Genomic DNA, 17,491 nt, shown 5'->3' on the forward strand with positions numbered 1-17,491 from the left:
TGTGTGTGTGTGTGTGTGTGTGTGCAGCGTCTATGCTGCATACATGACACAGCACATATGTGGAGGTCAGAGGACAACTGTGTGGAGTCACTTCTGTCCTTCCACTTGTATATGGGTTCCAGGGACTGAAGTCCTGCTGTCAGGGTAATACCACCAGCACCTCCACCCTCTTTCTGAGCCAACTCTTGGCCTCCAGTTTGTTTGTTTTCGAGACAGGGTTTCCCTGTGAGCCCAGCCTGACCTTGAACTCATTATCTCAAGATCCTCCACCTAATGCAGCAAGCACTTGGCACCTTTCTTCTCCGAGCCATCTGCACTGCGCGTCTTCCTTTAGAGTTGGAACCAGAAGCACTGGAACCTGCAGTTGTTTCCCTGTGGTTTTCTGGTTTTGTTCCTATTTTGGACGAGTGGGAACCCTCATGGGTTCCCCGGCAGTGCCAGGCACACGGGAGATGAAATCGCGCCCCCTTTGTGCCTGTGTGGGATTGGGAAAATGACAGCACTGAAGACAATTTAGTCTGAGAACCTTTAACTCTGAGGTGATCAGGTGTTAGGGTGCATCAAAACCCCAGGAGGGCGGAGGGGATGCTGCTGTAGCAGGTGAGGGGTCCCCCACCTAGAGCTGCCCCCCCTTTTAGATTCCTGCTGAGTCAGCACCTCTCTCTGCTGAGAGTCTCCCAGGGAGCTCTGGCAACACTGCAGGAGCGGCTAATTAGTCACACTTAGGGCTCTAATTAACCTAATGATCCTCTGCAGGTGGCTGGGCCTGCAGCCATGTGGGGACCCTGTCTGTGATGTGTGCTGTCACTGTGGGTATCTCTGAGCAGCTGCTGACAGAAGCACAAGAGAGGAGAGAAATAGAGCCCTCCAGGGCTAAGATGCCCCTGCCTGCCTCGCCTGCCTCCCTGGCAGTGATGCTGGCCTCCTGGCCACTCCTGGGTAGGGTAGGGGGGCTGAGGAAGTCTACCTCGGTGCTTTGATCTGTTCCTCTTGGGGGTGCAGCAGATTGGTCCCAAGGCTGTGCCTGTCCACATTAACTTTGTTTGGGAGCTAGGAAAGGGTTACCCTTGGTTGACTGTGGATTCCCCGTGTGTGGTACGCACCTTTGTGGGTAAGCCTGCTTTTCCCAGTCAGGGCACATGCTTACAGGAGAAGGTGAACACTTACAGGAGGAGGCAGGCTCCTCGGGCATCAAGGTTTCAGAGAACCTTGCACCCCGCTAGGAGGCAGACGGCCTACGCTCGTGGGGGGCTGTGGTCGGCACAGTGAGCACCCTCTGCTAGGGGAGTTGGGCCTTTTCTGTTTTAGGCCATGAGTTTGAGTCTGTGGCCTTCCTCGCTGTGGCCACGGCTTCCTATATGTGACTGGAGTTTGTACGGACTGCCCGTTTTAGCTGCACTCAGCCCTGACAGTGACGTTTCCTCCCCTGCATGTATAGTCTCCGATGACCGACCAGTCCTCTCATTTTCAGGGTGTCCTGGACCGCTTTTCTCAAATTCAGCCGAAACTTATCTTCTCGGTGGAGGCTGTTGTCTACAACGGCAAGGAGCACGGGCACCTGGAGAAGCTGCAGCGAGTTGTGAAAGGTGCTGTGCCGTGTGTGTGTGTGTGTGTGTGTGTGTGTGTGTGTGTGTGTGCGCGTGCGTGCGTGTGCGCGCGTGCGTGCGTGCGTGTGCGTGTGTGCGCGCGCGTGTGTGGTGTGTGTGCGTGTGTGTGTGAGTGCGTGTGTGTGCGTGCGTGCGTGTGTGTGCGTGCGTGCGTGTGTGTGCGCGTGTGTGTGCGTGCGTGTGTGTGTGCGTGCGCGTGTGCGTGTGCGTGTGTGTGTGTGTGTGTGTGCGCGTGCTCCCCAGGAGTTCTGGATGTATGTGCATGTGTACGAAGAGAGGGGTTGCCTCACAAGTCCTGTGGGCCCCCCAGCGCCCCCCAGATTGTGCTGGGCACATGCGCAGACAACAGCTGGTGGGGGGGCCTGACCTTGTCCCACCCCTCCTCCAGGACTGCCTGACCTGCAGCGAGTGGTGCTGATCCCCTACGTCCTCCCTAGGGAGAAGATTGACATTTCTAAGATCCCCAACAGGTGAGGAGCCACCCCTCCCCCCCCCCCCCCCCCCCGCGCCCAGACTAGGTCCCGCATATCTGAGTTGGGGAAGCCATTAGCTCACTGTGGTATGGAGCATGGGAAGTCTCCATGGTGAGTCTCCAGACCACACAGCAACGAACTGTCAGCTTCCTTCCTCTCTTGCTCTGGTCAGGGAGGGCTCCAGGCATGGCTTCCTGGCCTGGGCTGAGGAGGCTGGTGTTCCATAACTTGTGTGCGCAGGCACGTTCGCACGTGTGACCCATGTGGCACACTCATATTTGATCTTACGTGTGGACGCTGTCTGGGTGGACCTGGCTGTGGATCTGTGAGTTCCTCATCTGTGGACCTCACCAACTACAGATGGCGGACATCTGGAGGACATGAGTCTGCACTGAGCATGTGCAGACCTTATGGGGCAGGGCACTGCTTACGCAGCGGTCCTACTGGGTGTCCTAAGGCTGGGAGCCCGTGGGGTACTGTTGCCTTTTATGCACAGGCCAAGCACCTGCAGAGTTCGGTCCCTGCGGGGGCTGGAGGGGTGTTGGTCCCCCATACCCTTGGACACTGGGGAACGATGCTGTTTGTTTCTGGCTGCTGCCGCCCCTCCTTTTCTTTTTTGGCATTGGTGGTTTGTCGGAGGATTAGGCCAAGGGGGTCTGTTTTTGGTTGTGGACCTTTTGGATCTTCTAGGGACAGCTGAAGTGACCTGGTTGCAGGGATCTTTTCCTCAGCCTTAGCTCATGCTAAGGCCCCCCCCCCCCCCGCTCCTTCCAGGCTATTATCAGAGGGCAGAGGGCCTCGGTAGGGAGCCCTGTGCCCTGTGCCTTTTTGAGAAGACAGTTAAGACCTTGGGCTCCCTGATTTTTGCAGAGTGTGGTCTGGGACCCTGCAGGATGTGAAGCGTATGTCCCGGCCTCCTCCGCAGGTGCCATCCGCTCCAGAGGATGAGGCCCATCTGTGGGTGGGGGGAGTACTGACCGCTAGGCCCCTAGGTGACAGCGTATCCCTACCAGTATCCATCCATCAGCAGGGGATGGAAGTACGCGGGAGTTGGGAGAGCCTGGCTACTTCCTGGGACATCCAGGGTGGTGTTGCTTCTGGTGGAAACATGTCAGGGTCACAAAGAAAGGGACCACCTCCCCAGCTGGCAAGCCTTACTTTTGATCCAGAGGGACAGATAACTCTGGTAACTCAGGTGGTGACGGTGCCCCAGGTCATCACATTTCTGGAATACAGTAGGAGTCTCCAGGTAAAGAATGATTTAGTGGGTAGGTGGGGATTAAAATATTTGCCTAAAAGTCTTACAAGGTGGGGGAGATACAGATTCGAGATCTTTGTACTGAACATGGAGTTTTAGTATTTGGTGGAAAAGACTCCTGTTTGATGTTTCTTACACTGCTGCCTGGCCTTGGGGTCTGTCCCTCATGGGGCCCTTGCCTCCTGCTGGCGTCTCCCCAGCTTGGGTTCCTGATCCCAGCTGGGTGACCCTGTGACTGTCACTCACCTGCCTCTGCTCTCAGCATCCTCCAAGTGCAGATGGTACAATCTCTCTGCGACTCCAATAGTTCAGTGCTGGTACAGGTGTATAGTTAGCTGTGTCCCCTCGAGGCTGTCCCTGGAAGCCACCCACAACCACTGCAGTGGTCCATTGGGAGCCTTTCCTGGCGTTCACGCCTGTGGACCCAGGTGCCTTGCTGACCTGGTAACTTATAGCCAGATGATGGATCTTACTCATTCAACCTTCGATGTAGCCCTAGTGTGTCTGATGGAGGCCATGATGAGGAGGTAAGGGGTCGTCTCTGTGTATCCGTTACTGATACTACGAAGTGTAGCAGGAGAACCCATTTCCCAGCTGCTTTTGCTCTGTATTACAGGCAGGGGTCCCCTTAGCAGACCCCAGGCGCCAGGCGCTCCCGTTGTCTCCTTGTTTCCTCAAGATTGTTGGCTGTGTCACAGATAAACCTCAACGGTGGACCGCTGGTCCAGGGAGTACAGGCCAGAGCCACCCCCTTCTTCCCCCCCGCCCGTGTTTTATTTATTTATTTATTGATTGATTTTTAGAAGAGAAACAGAGGCAGCGGTTATGTCCTGTGATTTGCAGAGCCCTTGAAAGAGAGGGCTTTTCTCTGAGGGAAGTGTCCGTTAGACTGACACTTCATCCATGGCTGCGGAGGAGGTGCGCGTAGGGGTGCGGCTGTCAGGATCCTTTGAAATGTCTTTTTTAAAGGCTGTCTATCCCCTGTCCCTGGTCTCTGAGGCATGTCTTCTCATGCCAGGTGGGGCGGGTTTCCGTGTCACAGCCTCAGCAAATCGTTCTGTTTAATGACATCCCACCTCCTTGCTTAGAAGAGAGCGAGTTTGATTCATCAGAAAGTGGAGACCTGCTGTTCCTGTTTGTTCTGTGGTTCTGGGCCACCCACGTCTGGTGGCTTCTGGTGGCTGTGGGCCGCGGCAGGGCAGGTTTGGCTTGGTTGTATTTATTCTAGGTCAGCTGTTCACACAGGGCTGCTGTAGGCCCCGGGATGTCACAAATGGGGGTGACACAGATTTGCTTGTGGTAGCTTTGGGCCTTGCCTTCCTGATGCTGCCCTGCTGCCTCTGCCCCAGGGTGGGGAAGCCTTCAGGTTAGAGTGGGGCAGGCACTCCTGTGCCTGGCTACTCATCGGTGAAGTATGAACAAGCAAGTGGACCGGTCCACACTGGTCCTGGGGTCTGTGGATAGCGGATAGGCTTGCCGTGAGCTAGTCTTCCTAGCAATGTAGAGTGGTATTGACTCGTGTGTGTGTGTGTGTGTGTGTGTGTGTGTGTGTGTGTGTATGTATGGTGTCTCTAAAAGCCAGCCCTTGATCTAAGCAACTCTAGTGCCTAATCTTCATGTTCCGTGACTCCCCCTTTAGCCACCTTGTATTTGGGAGCCTGATGTTCTTCTTCCTCAGGCACAGGGCTTCCTTTCATACTCACTCAATAACCGTGGATACCAGGCAAGCCCGTGCTCCGGGCTCTTGTGTTAGATGTGGAGGGATCCTGGGCCATATCTAGCTGGGGGCAGAAGCAGCAGAGCTATTCTGGCATTCTAGAATGTTCACTGTTGGTTTTTCTCCTGTTCTTGCCTACAGTGTGTTCCTGGATGATTTCCTGGCAAGCGGGAGCGGTGCGCAGGCGCCGCAGCTCGAGTTTGAGCAGCTGCCCTTCAGCCATCCTCTGTTCATCATGTTCTCCTCAGGCACGACGGGAGCGCCCAAGTGCATGGTGCACTCAGCCGGGGTAGGTGTCGTGCCTCTGCTGGGCTAACACTCATCAGAGAGTCTCCTTCTGCAGAGTCCCCAGGGTGCCGCTTTTTCTCTAAATGAGATGTCTAGGGGAGACCTGGGGCAGGGCTCAGGGCAAGGGAGCACTGCAGTCCTGGGGCTGTGGTGGCTGAGATAGGCCAGGGTGGTGTGGATGTGCTGTAGCCAGGGCAGGATGTACCCGGTGAGTCAGTCGGTTTGACATTGTAGGTTATGGGGCTCACGGGGGTGGGGGTGGGGATTGTGAGTTCAGAGGGGGTGGGCTGCTGTCATTTCCAAAAGGCAAGCAGGAAAGAGGACGGACCGTGCCAGTGCATCTGATTTGCAAGCGATGTGGCCGCAGGGAGCAGTCTAGAGTGTGTGTATGGATTTGAGCAGGAGCTGGGTGGCCTTTGAAACTTATATGGGACTGTAGGTTGTGGTCAGAGAAACACTTGAAAACCACGAGGTTATGTTAAAAGTCAGTTTGACTCAGAGCTTCCTGTGAGACTAGAGGCTCACATGAGGGAAACCTGCTTTCTAGGGGCGGGACGTGAAGATGGAGCCAGTAGGGTCAGCTTCTCCCACACTCTCCATCCTTGCCTGGTCAGGGACCTCCGTCATATGTCTGTCCTCAGGTGGTCTCTCATGAGGCACCTGGGCTTTCATCTGTTTTCTATACCTGAATGCTTGAGACAAGGGAGGGCCTGGTGAGGGCTCGTGGGCCACCATTCTTCCTGCCTGGTGCATTTAAGAAGGACAGATAGGAAGGTCACAAGTTCTCTGTCCTCACCCCACCCTTGTATCTCCAGCTAAGCATCTTGCCTGGTTATGAGACACACCCACACACCCACTTGTTACTTGTTTATTTGAGGCAAGGTCTGACTGGCCTGGATTGGCCTTGAACACAGCAATCCTCCTGCCTCAGCCTCCTGATCACTGGCATCACTGGCATGTGATACTACTCTACAGTGGAGAGTTCATTGCCATGAAGATAGGTAATCATGGACCAGGCGAGAGGGGCGTGTTGTCCTGGTGTGTGGGGTCAGAGGGCGTTACAGGGCATTACTGACTTATAGCTTGGGTGCCTGTGTTCATGAGAGGGCTTTTGCAAGCAGGGTCCCGTTCCCTCCTCCAGCTTACTCTGGGTCAGCACATGTCCACCCTGGCTTCCCTTCTCTGCACTCAAAGAAAAAGGATGAAACTTTTTTTTCTTTTTGGTTTTTCGAGAGAGGGTTTCTCTGTATAGCCCTGGCTGCTGTCCTGGAACTCACTTTGTAGACCAGGCTGGCCTTGAACTCAGAAATCCACCTGCCTCTGCCTCCCGAGTGAGAAAAAAGCATTGCTTTCTTTTGAGCTTAGACCGTGAGGGTGACAAGCAGGCACATGGTTGGGCTCTCACTCATGCTGCAGAGCCACAGTGAGCGGAGGGAGCAGAGCCCCCTCTGGGAGGTGGTTTCTGTGGCTGTGGTAGATTCCCCATCGAAAAGCAGCTTAGAGGAGAAAAGGGGTTCTCCTGGCTTACAGGTCCCATCAGGGCAACAGGAACGCAAGACCGCCTGGGAGCCAGGAAGTGGGGCCAGACTTTAAAACCCGAAAGACCACTTCTTCCAGGAAAGCCCCAGCTCCTAAAAGGTCCATAACAGTGCCACCTGCTGGAGACCTATGTTCACATATATAAGCCGGTGGGGCATTTGTCATTCAAATTACAGCAGCCATGTACGAAGGCCTCCTTTCCATCGGCTTGTCCTTTGACTTCTCTTGAGTGTGAGTGTGTGGTGACACATGGGGTCTTGTGCCAGACCCCTGGCTCATCTGGAGCCTGGGCACCTCGCTGTGAACCTGGTGCTCACACCTGTGGGCTAGGCCCAGACAGTGATCATTCTAAGGCCGGCAAAGGGTGACAGCCCCTCCCTGTCCTCGGGATCCAGAATAGAGGCAGGAAAACCGTCGTTGAGGGTGATGTGATGGGCAGTGGGATCTCGCTGTGCCAGCTGAACTCAGCTCTGAGAAGGAAGTCCCGCCCCTCTCCCCCAGCCCCCCAACCTCCTGCTAACCTTCAGCACAGAAGCAGGGTAGCAGGCTGCTGAGCTGCCTTGGGAAGCACGAGGAGCCAGGCGGAGGGCGTTTCCTAGGCTGTGTTTTGTGGATTTGGAGCCTGGGAATATTACCCACTGTACTGAAGCTAAAAGTGGAGGTTGGGTGGGAGGTGTCCTGTGTGGTCCCCTCTGTCCTGGTGGTGTCCCTGAACTCTGTGTTTAGATATATTCTCCCAGGAGGAGCTCGAGGATGGGGAACACACCTGCTGTTGGCCCGTGAGCTTTCTCCCCCATCTCAGTGAGGGTCGCCCCTCTTTGTGAAGTTAGTGTGTGTCTCTGATGGTGTCCCTGGTGGGATGGGCACCAAGAGATTGTAGGCGGGTGGGGAGTACTGGGATTTTCTGACTGATGCTCCGACGCCAAGCTGGTCCCCAGAGCCCGAGAGCTCCAGCTGGGTTTCTCAGGGAAGGGGAGATGGGTGGTGTGTCTCATCCGTGTCTTGCCCTACCTCCTGCAGGGCACCCTCATCCAGCACCTGAAGGAGCACATGCTACATGGCAACATGACAAGCAGTGACATCCTGCTCTACTACACCACGGTGTGTCCTGCGGCCTCCATCCGGGGTACAAGGGGTGGCAGACTGGTGTAGTCTCTACCTGCCACATAGCTTAGAGCACCATGGGGTGCTGCCGCTAACCCAGAGCTTGAGGTGGGAGTGGGGGTGTTCCTGTCCAGTCTGGAGAGGTTCCAGAAGGACCTAGCAGTGTTTCTTGGGTGGCGTACCTGTGCTGGCTCATGTCCCTTTGTTCAGTGCCTGGGAGCAAGCCCAGGTCCTCGAGCACGCTAGGCAAGCGCTCTACCACCGAACCACATCCGTAGTCCTTTATTCTTTTCATTCTGAGTTAGCATCTGGCTGATTTGTCCAGGCTATATGGAGCTCTGCCCTATAGCCCAGGCTATATGGAGCTCTGCCCTGTAGCCCAGGCTATGTATAGAGCTCTGCCCTATAGCCCAGACTAGCATTGACCTCTCCACTCCCTGGCGCACAGCCTCCCAAATCCTGGGATTACAGGCATGCACCACCACACCCTCACTAGCAGTATATCTCCATCTCCCAATACTGACCCCAGGGTGCTAGGTGACACTCAGATCCCCCCAACAAGTTTGCCCAGGCTTCCCAGAGAGATGTGGCTTTTGTCCCTCTGGCTCATGTAGGGAGCGCAGGAGCCTCCTTTGGCCTCCATGTTGGAGAATTCCTGCTGAACTTATTTCCTTATTTCCCCCTTTTGTGTTTTGCTCCCCCGTACTCCAGAGATGGAGGAGTAGTTGATGAGCCTGTGTTTTAAAACATTTTTTGGCCAGGAGGTAGCGGCACCCGCCTTTAATCCCAGCACTCAGGAGGCAGAGGCAGAGACAGGTGGATCTCTTGAGTTGGAGGTCAGCCTGGTCTACAGAGTGAATTCTAGGACAGCCAGGACTACACAGAGAAACCCTGCGTTGAAACACCAAAACCAAAAAGCTATTTTTTGTTTGTTTATTTTAGACTGGGTTTTCCAGTGTAGTTAAGGCTAGCCCCAAGTTTGCAGTTCTTCGGTCTCCTCTCCCTGCTGCCCCCTAGTGGTAGGTTTCTGGGCCTGCACCTCTGCCTGGCTTACCTGGTCTCCCTGTTTGCGGCAGGTCGGCTGGATGATGTGGAACTGGATGGTGTCAGCCCTGGCCACAGGAGCATCCTTGGTCCTGTATGATGGCTCCCCGCTGGTTCCGACCCCCAACGTGCTGTGGGACCTTGTGGACAGGATAGGGTAGGTACCTGGGTCCGACTCAGCTGACAAGAACAGCAAGCTGTCATTTTTGTCTTGGGGGAGGCTCAAGATGAGACAGAGCTAGCTAACATCCCCCTTCTGTCTCTGAGCGCTCTGTCTTTCTGCCTGAGCCCTGGAGGGTGCTGGAAGCAGAGGGGATGGAGGCCAGGCCAGGCCCTCAGCACTGATGCTTGTGGAGTGGGAGGGACACAGCTTCCAACGACTTCTGGCGGCTGCGGATTATGATAATGTTGTAGGTAGACACCCTGGGCTGCCAGCCCTTGGCAGATGAACCTCTAGCCAGTGATGGCGGCTCAGACTTTCCAGTGCCAGGAGTACTGCTCCGACGTGCTCAGTCACCAGCTGGAGCCACCATGGTAGAAGCAGAAGGAGCTGCTAGTGGCTTCTTTTGGTTGTTGCTGTTTTTGGTTTTTGGTTTTTGGTTTTTTGAAACAGGGATTACAGGGCTGGGATTAAAGGCATGTACCACCACTGCACAGCTTTTATTTATTTTTAAAACATTTTAACAATCATTTTGTATGTGGGTATGTGTAGTATGCTGTAGTGTGCAAGTGGAGGTCAGAGGGCAACCTTTTGTGGGTCATGGGGTTTTGAACTCAGGTCGTCAGGCTTGGTGGCAATCACCTTTACCCACTGAGCTGGCCCATCGCTGGTGTTTTAAAATCTTGAGCCATTAACGTTTTGCATAAAACTGCCTGGCCAGGATGACACTATTAAAAATCCCAACATGTGGCTCACAGTGTTAATGAGGAGTCTGTTGCCTAGTGAGACTGTAGTTTACCCAAGCTTCATCGTACCCCTTGGCACCTGCTGGCCAGGCTTCAGGAAAAGAAACTGGTTTGGGTGTTGGGTGGGTGTAGTGGGGTGTGGGGGAAGCTGCCAGGAGGAGCATGGAGAGGGACGTGACTGTCCCTGGGGCTCTGGGCTCCAATGTAGTGTGTGATACATGTGTATGAGATTATGTGTATGTGTTCATGTGCACGTGCATGAGAATATGTACCCATGTGTGAGTGTGAACTGCAGCTATGTGCATGCACTGGTGTGAAGCCTGTATGCTCATAGACATATTAAAAACAAACAAACAAACAAACAAACAAACAAACAAATAAAAGAAACCAGTTTGTCTTAGAGCCAGAGGCGCTGGTCAGAATCAGGAAGCTGGCAACATCTTTAGGATCTCAAGATTTTCATATGTGTACACAAACCTGGTATGAACCTTTGGACCGTGGTATCAGGTCCTAATTTGCAGCACAGCACATTGCCAGCTCGGGCTCCCAGGCTCAGACTAGACCCTCTAAGGGTGGTTTTTCTTATGGAGTGAGCCCGTGGAGAAAGGGTTCTGGTTAAAGAGGAGGCCAGAGTTCTGCGGTCTCTCCCTTGGGACATAGGGCGGTCGCTCATCTGCAAGGGCTGTGTGGCAGTTAGGATAGCCCTCACTGGGAGTGGCCTTAGTTTCCCTGGAGAGGGTCACTTCTCACTGTCATCAGGGCGTCTGTTCCTAGAGGATCTCTGCTGGATCTGGGTGCCAGGCTGGCGATAGGGCAGAGCTGTCTGGCAACGGAAATGGGAAGTCGGAGCTGGGAGGCTGTGGCTGGAGTCTGTGACTGATGGTGGGCGGAGTCTGTGACTGATGGTGGGCGGAGTCTGTGACTGATGGTGGGCGGAGTCTGTGACTGATGGTAGGCGGAGTCTGTGACTGATGGTAGGCGGAGTCTGTGACTGATGGTAGGCGGAGTCTGTGACTGATGGTAGGCGGCTTTGGGGACTTGAGGATGCTTTCTCTCTCACTCATGTCATAGGATCACCATCCTGGGAACGGGAGCCAAGTGGCTGTCAGTGTTGGAGGAGAAGGACATGAAGCCAGGTGAGTGGCCCCTCAGGCCCTGTCCCCAGAGCCACCCACCCCTCCAGGAACTGGCATTCCTCCATTCTGGCTAAGTCCTCCATGCGAGTTTGGCTGGAGCCAGTTGGGCCTGGTTTCATCTCTGGTCGTGTTTGTCCCCAGTGGAAACTCACAACCTCCACACGCTGCACACGATCCTGTCCACCGGCTCGCCACTGAAAGCCCAGAGCTACGAGTATGTGTACAGATGCATCAAGAGCTCCGTGCTCCTGGGCTCCATCTCAGGTAGGGCCAAAAAGAGACTGCCGGAGGAATGGGCAAGTAGGAAGGGAAGTATGGGGTGGCCCTTGGAAGCCACGGTTTGTGGGGGCATCTAGTGAGGGGAGCAGGGGACCTACATGGACTTTACATCTCCTCTGGACTCATGGCTGGGGTCCACAACCCCACTATGATCCAGATGATTTTGTTGTGTTTGCGTGTGCGTGTGTGTGTGTGTGTGTGTGTGTGTGTCTTAGTCAGGGTTTCTATTCCTGCACAAACATCATGACCAAGAAGCAAGTTGGGGAGGAAAGGGTTTATTCGGCTTACATTTCCACATTGCTGTTCATCACCAAAGGAAGTCAGGACTGGAACTCAAGCAGGTCAGGAAGCAGGAGCTGATGCAGAAGCCATGGAGGGATGTTCTTTACTGGCTTGCTCCCCATGGCTTGCTCAGCTTGCTTTCTTATAGAACCCAAGACTACCAGCCTAGGGATGGTCCCACCCACAAGGGGCCCTCCCACCCTTGATTACTAATTGAGAAAATGCCTTACAGCTGGGTCTCATGGAGATATTTCCTCAAAGAAGACTCCTTTCTCTGTGATAACTCCAGCTTGTGTCAAGTTGACACACAAAACCAGCCAGTACAGTGTGTGTGTGTGTGTGTGTGTGTGCGCGCGCGCGTGCCCATCTATGTGTGATGTAGCAAGTATGTCTGTATAAGGTGTGTGGTGTGCATGTGTACCCAGGGGAAGAGGGAGGGGGAGGTGTGTGGTGTGTGAAGGCCATCAGTTAAGGCTCCTAGTTATCTATCTTAAGTCTTGTGCTTCCATGTGACCATCTGAGAGCACTTTCTCCGAGTCCTTAGGCAGGGAGGCTCAGTCAGAGAGAACGTCACCAGACAAGACTGGACCAGAGAGCTGGGTCCAGTCTTGGTCCCTGCTGTTTCTCTCTGCAAGGAAGCCCTTGCTGCCATGCGTGTGTCTTCAGCAGGGGTGGTGCCTGTCCGGGCAGCTCTGCGTCTTGCTGACAGGAAACCCTGAGGGTCGCCTGTCCTCTGCTGTTGCTCGCAGGTGGCACTGACATCATCTCCTGTTTCATGGGCCAGAACTCCTCTGTTCCTGTGTACAAGGGTGAGATCCAAGCCCGGAACCTTGGCATGGCGGTGGAAGCCTGGGACGAGGAAGGTGAATGGCTTCCTGACCCTTTTGGGATGTGAGGAGGGACAAACACATGGGCAGACATGCCCCTGGCTTGTCATGGTTCTCTAGCCCCCTAAGGGGGGAGTGACCACTCTCCCATGGGGAGCAATGTCCTTTCCCAGGGGTGGGTTTATACTCATAGGCTCCCTGACCCCAGTCTCGTAGAAACAGGTGTTCAGAGGGATGTCGTGATTGCTGAGTGGGTAGCAGGTTGTATCCGGATTTGTAGTTGTGCACATGCAGGGTGGATCGCTCTCGCCTGTACAAAGCGGAGTTGTGTCCCAAGTGGGAGTGTAAGGGAGTGTGCGCCCGAGCGTACTCATGAGTGTGCCAGGCTCAGTCTTCTCCCGTATGCCAGGGAAGGCCGTCTGGGGAGCGAGCGGCGAGCTGGTGTGCACCAAGCCCATTCCCTGCCAGCCCACGCACTTCTGGAACGACGAGAATGGCAGCAAGTACAGGAAGGCTTACTTCTCCAAATTCCCAGGTAGGCGGGAGCAGGCTGGCGCCACGCCCTGCCTGTCTGGGGCTGGGCGTCTCCACTCAAGCCCTTACTCCTCCAACTCCTTGTGCATCTTAGCATCCCAACATCACTGACTTGATTCCGTCGATCCTAACCCAGCCCTGCACTCAAGGCCTCCAGCCACCAGCTGGGCTGAGAGCCACATGAGCCCCCTGGCACAGGACTGGGTGCTGCCTGCCCGCTCTCTGGTCAGGGCTTGTCTGCTTGTTCAGTGACGGTGGCAGTTGGGGATGACGGTGGCAGTTGGGGATGACGGTGGCAGTTGGGGATGACGGTGGCAGTTGGGGATGACGGTGGCAGTTGGGGGGGGTCTGGGGATAGAGGAGGGTGACTGACGCGCGTGCAGCAGGCTGACTCAGGCCAGCTGCACCTTATACCCTGACACTGTCACCTTGTCAGGCACCCCTATAGAGGACCCACCTCTCCGTGGTCCTGATTTCTCCTGCCCTGGTGACAGATGGATGCTGTTTGTACATTCGGTCCCCATAGGGGTTGGTGGTTTTGTGTAAATCACATGTACAGTCACATGTGCAGAGGTCGCAGGCATGTGTCGCCACACCTGACTCATGCAGTCCACTGTCTCACCCCTCCCTGGCCTCAGTGCTCAGCCGCACTCTGCCTGTTCCTAGACTTTTGAAATCTGTGACCAGGGTCCCCTCCCTTCTGTCCCTGCCTCATGTGTCTGTCTAGGTATATCCCAAACCACCCGCTTAGCGTGACCAGTCTGTTCTGTCTTTCTCGAAGGTGTCTGGGCACATGGCGACTACTGCAGGATCAACCCCAAGACTGGAGGCATTATCATGCTGGGCCGGAGGTAAGGTGACCTCCTGCCACTCCCTCTGGAGGCCAGGGGATGTGAAGTGAGAGAGGAGAGGGCAGCAGGTGGCAGTTGGGCGCTGCAGGGGTGGGTGGGTGTGGGGGGAGCCTGCCAAGAGGGATGGGGCATGGCCACCTCCTTTAGCCACGCGCTTCTTGTGTCTGCAGTGATGGCACTCTCAACCCCAATGGCGTCCGCTTTGGCAGCTCGGAGATCTACAACATCGGTGCGTGCGTCTCTCCTCTGCTGCCCTCATCAGGTCCCACAGGGTGGTCCCACAGGACCAGGACCCTGATTCCTAAAGAACTGGGTGGGGGTGGACATCCGTGTAGCGGGGTGAGGGCTGGTCTCCATGTATGCACCCTCTCTTCTATGTCTGGTCCCACTGTGGCGTCTCCTATGACCTCAGAAGGGGTAAAGGTCACTTGGCTTTGGCCATCTTTCAGGTGTAGTCTTTGCAGCAAGAGTAGAACCTTGGTTAATCCTATCTCTGCCTTCTGGGATACAGAGGCACAGAGAGGGTGTGTAAAGGCTGAAGGTCACACAGCACGATTCAGGACACCGGATGCATACCTGTGAGGGACTCTTTTTTTTTTTTTTTTTGGTTTTTCGAGACAGGGTTTCTCTGTATAGCTCTGGCTGTCCTGGTACTCACTTTGTAGACCAGGCTGGCCTCGAACTCAGAAATCCGCCTGCCTCTGCCTCCCAAGTGCTGGGATTAAAGGCCTGCGCCACCAGGCCCGGCTTCTGTGAGGGACTCTTAAAGCTTCTGGCCTAGGGACTTTGTCTGGGCCCAGGTCCCAAAGCCACCCTTCTTGAGAGGTGGCCTCCTTTTGTCATGCTGAGGTATGGGCCCCAGATAGTGTTAGGTCAGTGTTGCTAGGTGAGACCTGAACTCAGTTCCTCCTACGCCTGGCCCCTTTCTCCCTGTCAGTGGTGTCTTAGTACATACGTATGTCATATGCCATTTCCTGGGCATCCCCCAGTCCGGGTGCAGCTGTAGTGTATTGCCCAGGTGGCCTGGCGTCCTTCCCTTCTGACAGGTGACGTTAGCACGGTGGCCTGTGGAGAACTTCGTGCAAAGCTATTTTCCTTTGTGCTTCCACAGTGGAAGCCTTCGATGAGGTGGAGGACAGCCTGTGTGTACCCCAGTACAACAGGGATGGCGAGGAGAGGGTGATCCTGTTTCTGAAGATGGCGTCCGGGCACACTTTCCAGCCTGACCTCGTGAAGCGTATCCGAGACGCCATCCGCCTCGGCCTGTCTGCCCGCCATGTGCCGAGCCTCATCCTGGAGACCCGAGGCATTCCAGTACGTTGTGTCTCACGTGGGCCTGTGAGAGAGCCTGGGTGGCTGCAGCTTGCTCTTGCTTCTATATGGGTACCATGTTGCCTAGCAACCCCCCTCCCTTCTCATAACAGACAGTATTCCCAGCAGCGTCTGTGGGATGGCGTAATGGGGCTGATGGCCTAGGTATGGCCTGCAGACAGCTGTGGGGATGTGAACTCCGAAGGGAGCTGCAGATGTGTGTGTTGGGGCCTTGTGGGGTCTGGAGAAGGGGCCTCTGAAGGCTCCCCGTTCTGGCCCAGTCACATTTGGAGTTGGGGAATGAGGGCATGCCCGTGCACACAGTTATTCATCCTGGCTATGAGACCGCCATTCCATGCTCGCAGGCTGCTGCTCAGGAGATGATGGGCGGGGAACACGGCTTCTGGCTTCGGGGCTCCCTGAGCAGACCTGGAGTAGGAGATGGATTCGGCTGAGCTGAGCTGGCCGAGAAGTCCCAGAGCGTGCTGACACTGGCGCTAGGCCATTGACCTTGAGTACCGGGGCCAACCAGGGTGGCCTGCGTGCTGCCTGGGGAAGAGTTCTGACTGTTTAGCCGCCTAGGGATGGGGAGGCAGAGAGCCTGAGGTACACACTGTGGGTGTGTGAATGGATGTGCGCGTGTGTGGGTGAGCGCGTGAGTGAGTAGCCTGGCCCTCCTGACACCCCTCTGGTCAGACACAGGTCTGTTTTGACAACTGTCTCACATCCACAGAAAGCAGATGGATAGGAATGATTTGTCAGAGGGAGTGGCACCTGAGGCAAGGGCCCTGTGGCCCCTGGTTTGCCCCCTCCAGCCTGCATGCGTGCCTGGTACAGTGATTGGAGACACCCGTGTGCTCATGTGGTTTTGACCCAGGAAGGCATGGGGGGTCGTGTGTCATGGTTCCGTAGACAGTGTCAGCGCTGCCTTGGCTGTCCTCGCCAGCGGGTTCCCTCAGGTGTCTGCAGGTGCCGTTGCATGTGTTCGAAGCCACCGCATAGCTGGGTTTATGGGTCTTTTTGAAAGCAAATATGGGGGAGAAGCCGGAGTCAGGGCTCCTTTGACGTCTCCGTTTTAAACGCTCCTTTCTGTGTTTTCTGTGTCTGCCCCACAGTACACACTCAATGGCAAGAAAGTGGAGGTGGCCGTGAAGCAGGTGATGGCTGGGAGGACTGTGGAGCACCGGGGGGCCTTCTCCAACCCTGAGACCCTCGACCTGTACCGGGACATCCCTGAACTGCAGGACTTCTGAGCCAGCGGCTTGCACTCCGTCCAGCTGTGCATGTGACGGAACTTAGGGACACTTTAGAGACAGCAGCTGCTCCAGGTGGTCCTGGCACTGCACACTCCACGGGCTCGGAAATAGCTTTCCTCTTTTGGAGTCATTGGTGGGGGCCAGGTCTCCCAAGCTCCAGGATGTGCCTGGCCTTCGGAGACCCTAAGCGTACACTGAGGCTTGTCTCGGCCCTGCTGCTATAGGTCAGCACACAGCCTTGCAGGGGCAGGGCTGGTGACATTTGGTGACAGCACACTGGAGGAGCAATGTGGCCTTCAGCCTCATGAGCCCACTGTTCTATCTTGCTCTATGAAGGTGAAGTCTTACCTATCTATGTGTACTCTCTGTCCTTAACTGGCCTGGCTTCCTCAGCGTTACTGTCTCCTCAAGAGCTGACTGAAGCCATGGCACCTGGCCTAGCATGCCTGTCACCTCACAGCTGGCTGTTGGGACACCTGGGCTGATGGCTCCTGTCCCGTCTACCAAGGCCAGAACACCATTCTAGGGAATTGTGAGTGAGTCATCCAGACAGCCAAGAGCCCTCTGCTGTGACAAGTCCCCTCTGCTGGCGAGGGTCCCCTCTGCTGGCGAGGGTCCCCGACTGTTTCTGGGTCAAACATTTAATGTTAATTGAGGGCCTGGGGGCACTTGAATCCCTGGGTGTCTACCCCAGGTTACCACTTAGCCATGTGCTGGGCAGTGTGATCCTGGAGTCTTCCAGGGATGGAGCTGCCCTGCCTCAGAGGGAAATGGCCCCACACTCCCTCCTATTAGCTCCTGGGCTCTCTCTATTGTGACTGTCCTCTACATTTGTAAATGAAGTCTCAGGCTTTGGCTGCCAGGACTTAATGGTGCTTCTCCTCTAGCACACCGAATATGTCATAAATCCTGGTGATTGCTTTTGTATTTTGTTTTCTTTTTGTTTTTGTTTTTGTTTTTTTTTTAAAAAAAACTGAGCACAACATAAAACCTTTTAAAGATATCCTAGATTTTAAGTCTATAAAGGAAAAGTGCTATGAAGAATTTTATGGAATAAATCTGTGCCATGCACACCTGTA

At 55.0% G+C, this 17,491-nt stretch overlaps 1 protein-coding gene across 1 annotated transcript in view; it reads left to right on the top strand.

Annotated features, from left to right (window-relative positions):
• The window catches only part of Aacs (acetoacetyl-CoA synthetase), a 42,113-nt gene extending 24,622 nt beyond the window's left edge, over positions 1–17,491 (top strand). Inside the window, exons 6-18 of the mRNA XM_021222723.2 lie at positions 1,472–1,586; positions 1,996–2,077; positions 5,197–5,344; positions 7,903–7,983; positions 9,063–9,187; positions 11,008–11,072; positions 11,214–11,336; positions 12,383–12,496; positions 12,870–12,995; positions 13,776–13,845; positions 14,016–14,074; positions 14,957–15,159; positions 16,272–17,491. Of these exons, the coding sequence (XP_021078382.1) occupies positions 1,472–1,586; positions 1,996–2,077; positions 5,197–5,344; positions 7,903–7,983; positions 9,063–9,187; positions 11,008–11,072; positions 11,214–11,336; positions 12,383–12,496; positions 12,870–12,995; positions 13,776–13,845; positions 14,016–14,074; positions 14,957–15,159; positions 16,272–16,409 (1,449 nt within the window). The 3' untranslated portion in view covers positions 16,410–17,491. The remainder of the gene's footprint in view (positions 1–1,471; positions 1,587–1,995; positions 2,078–5,196; positions 5,345–7,902; positions 7,984–9,062; positions 9,188–11,007; positions 11,073–11,213; positions 11,337–12,382; positions 12,497–12,869; positions 12,996–13,775; positions 13,846–14,015; positions 14,075–14,956; positions 15,160–16,271) is intronic.

Source organism: Mus pahari, chromosome 23, assembly GCF_900095145.1.
Source record: "Mus pahari chromosome 23, PAHARI_EIJ_v1.1, whole genome shotgun sequence".
NCBI classification, from domain to species: Eukaryota; Metazoa; Chordata; class Mammalia; order Rodentia; family Muridae; genus Mus; species Mus pahari.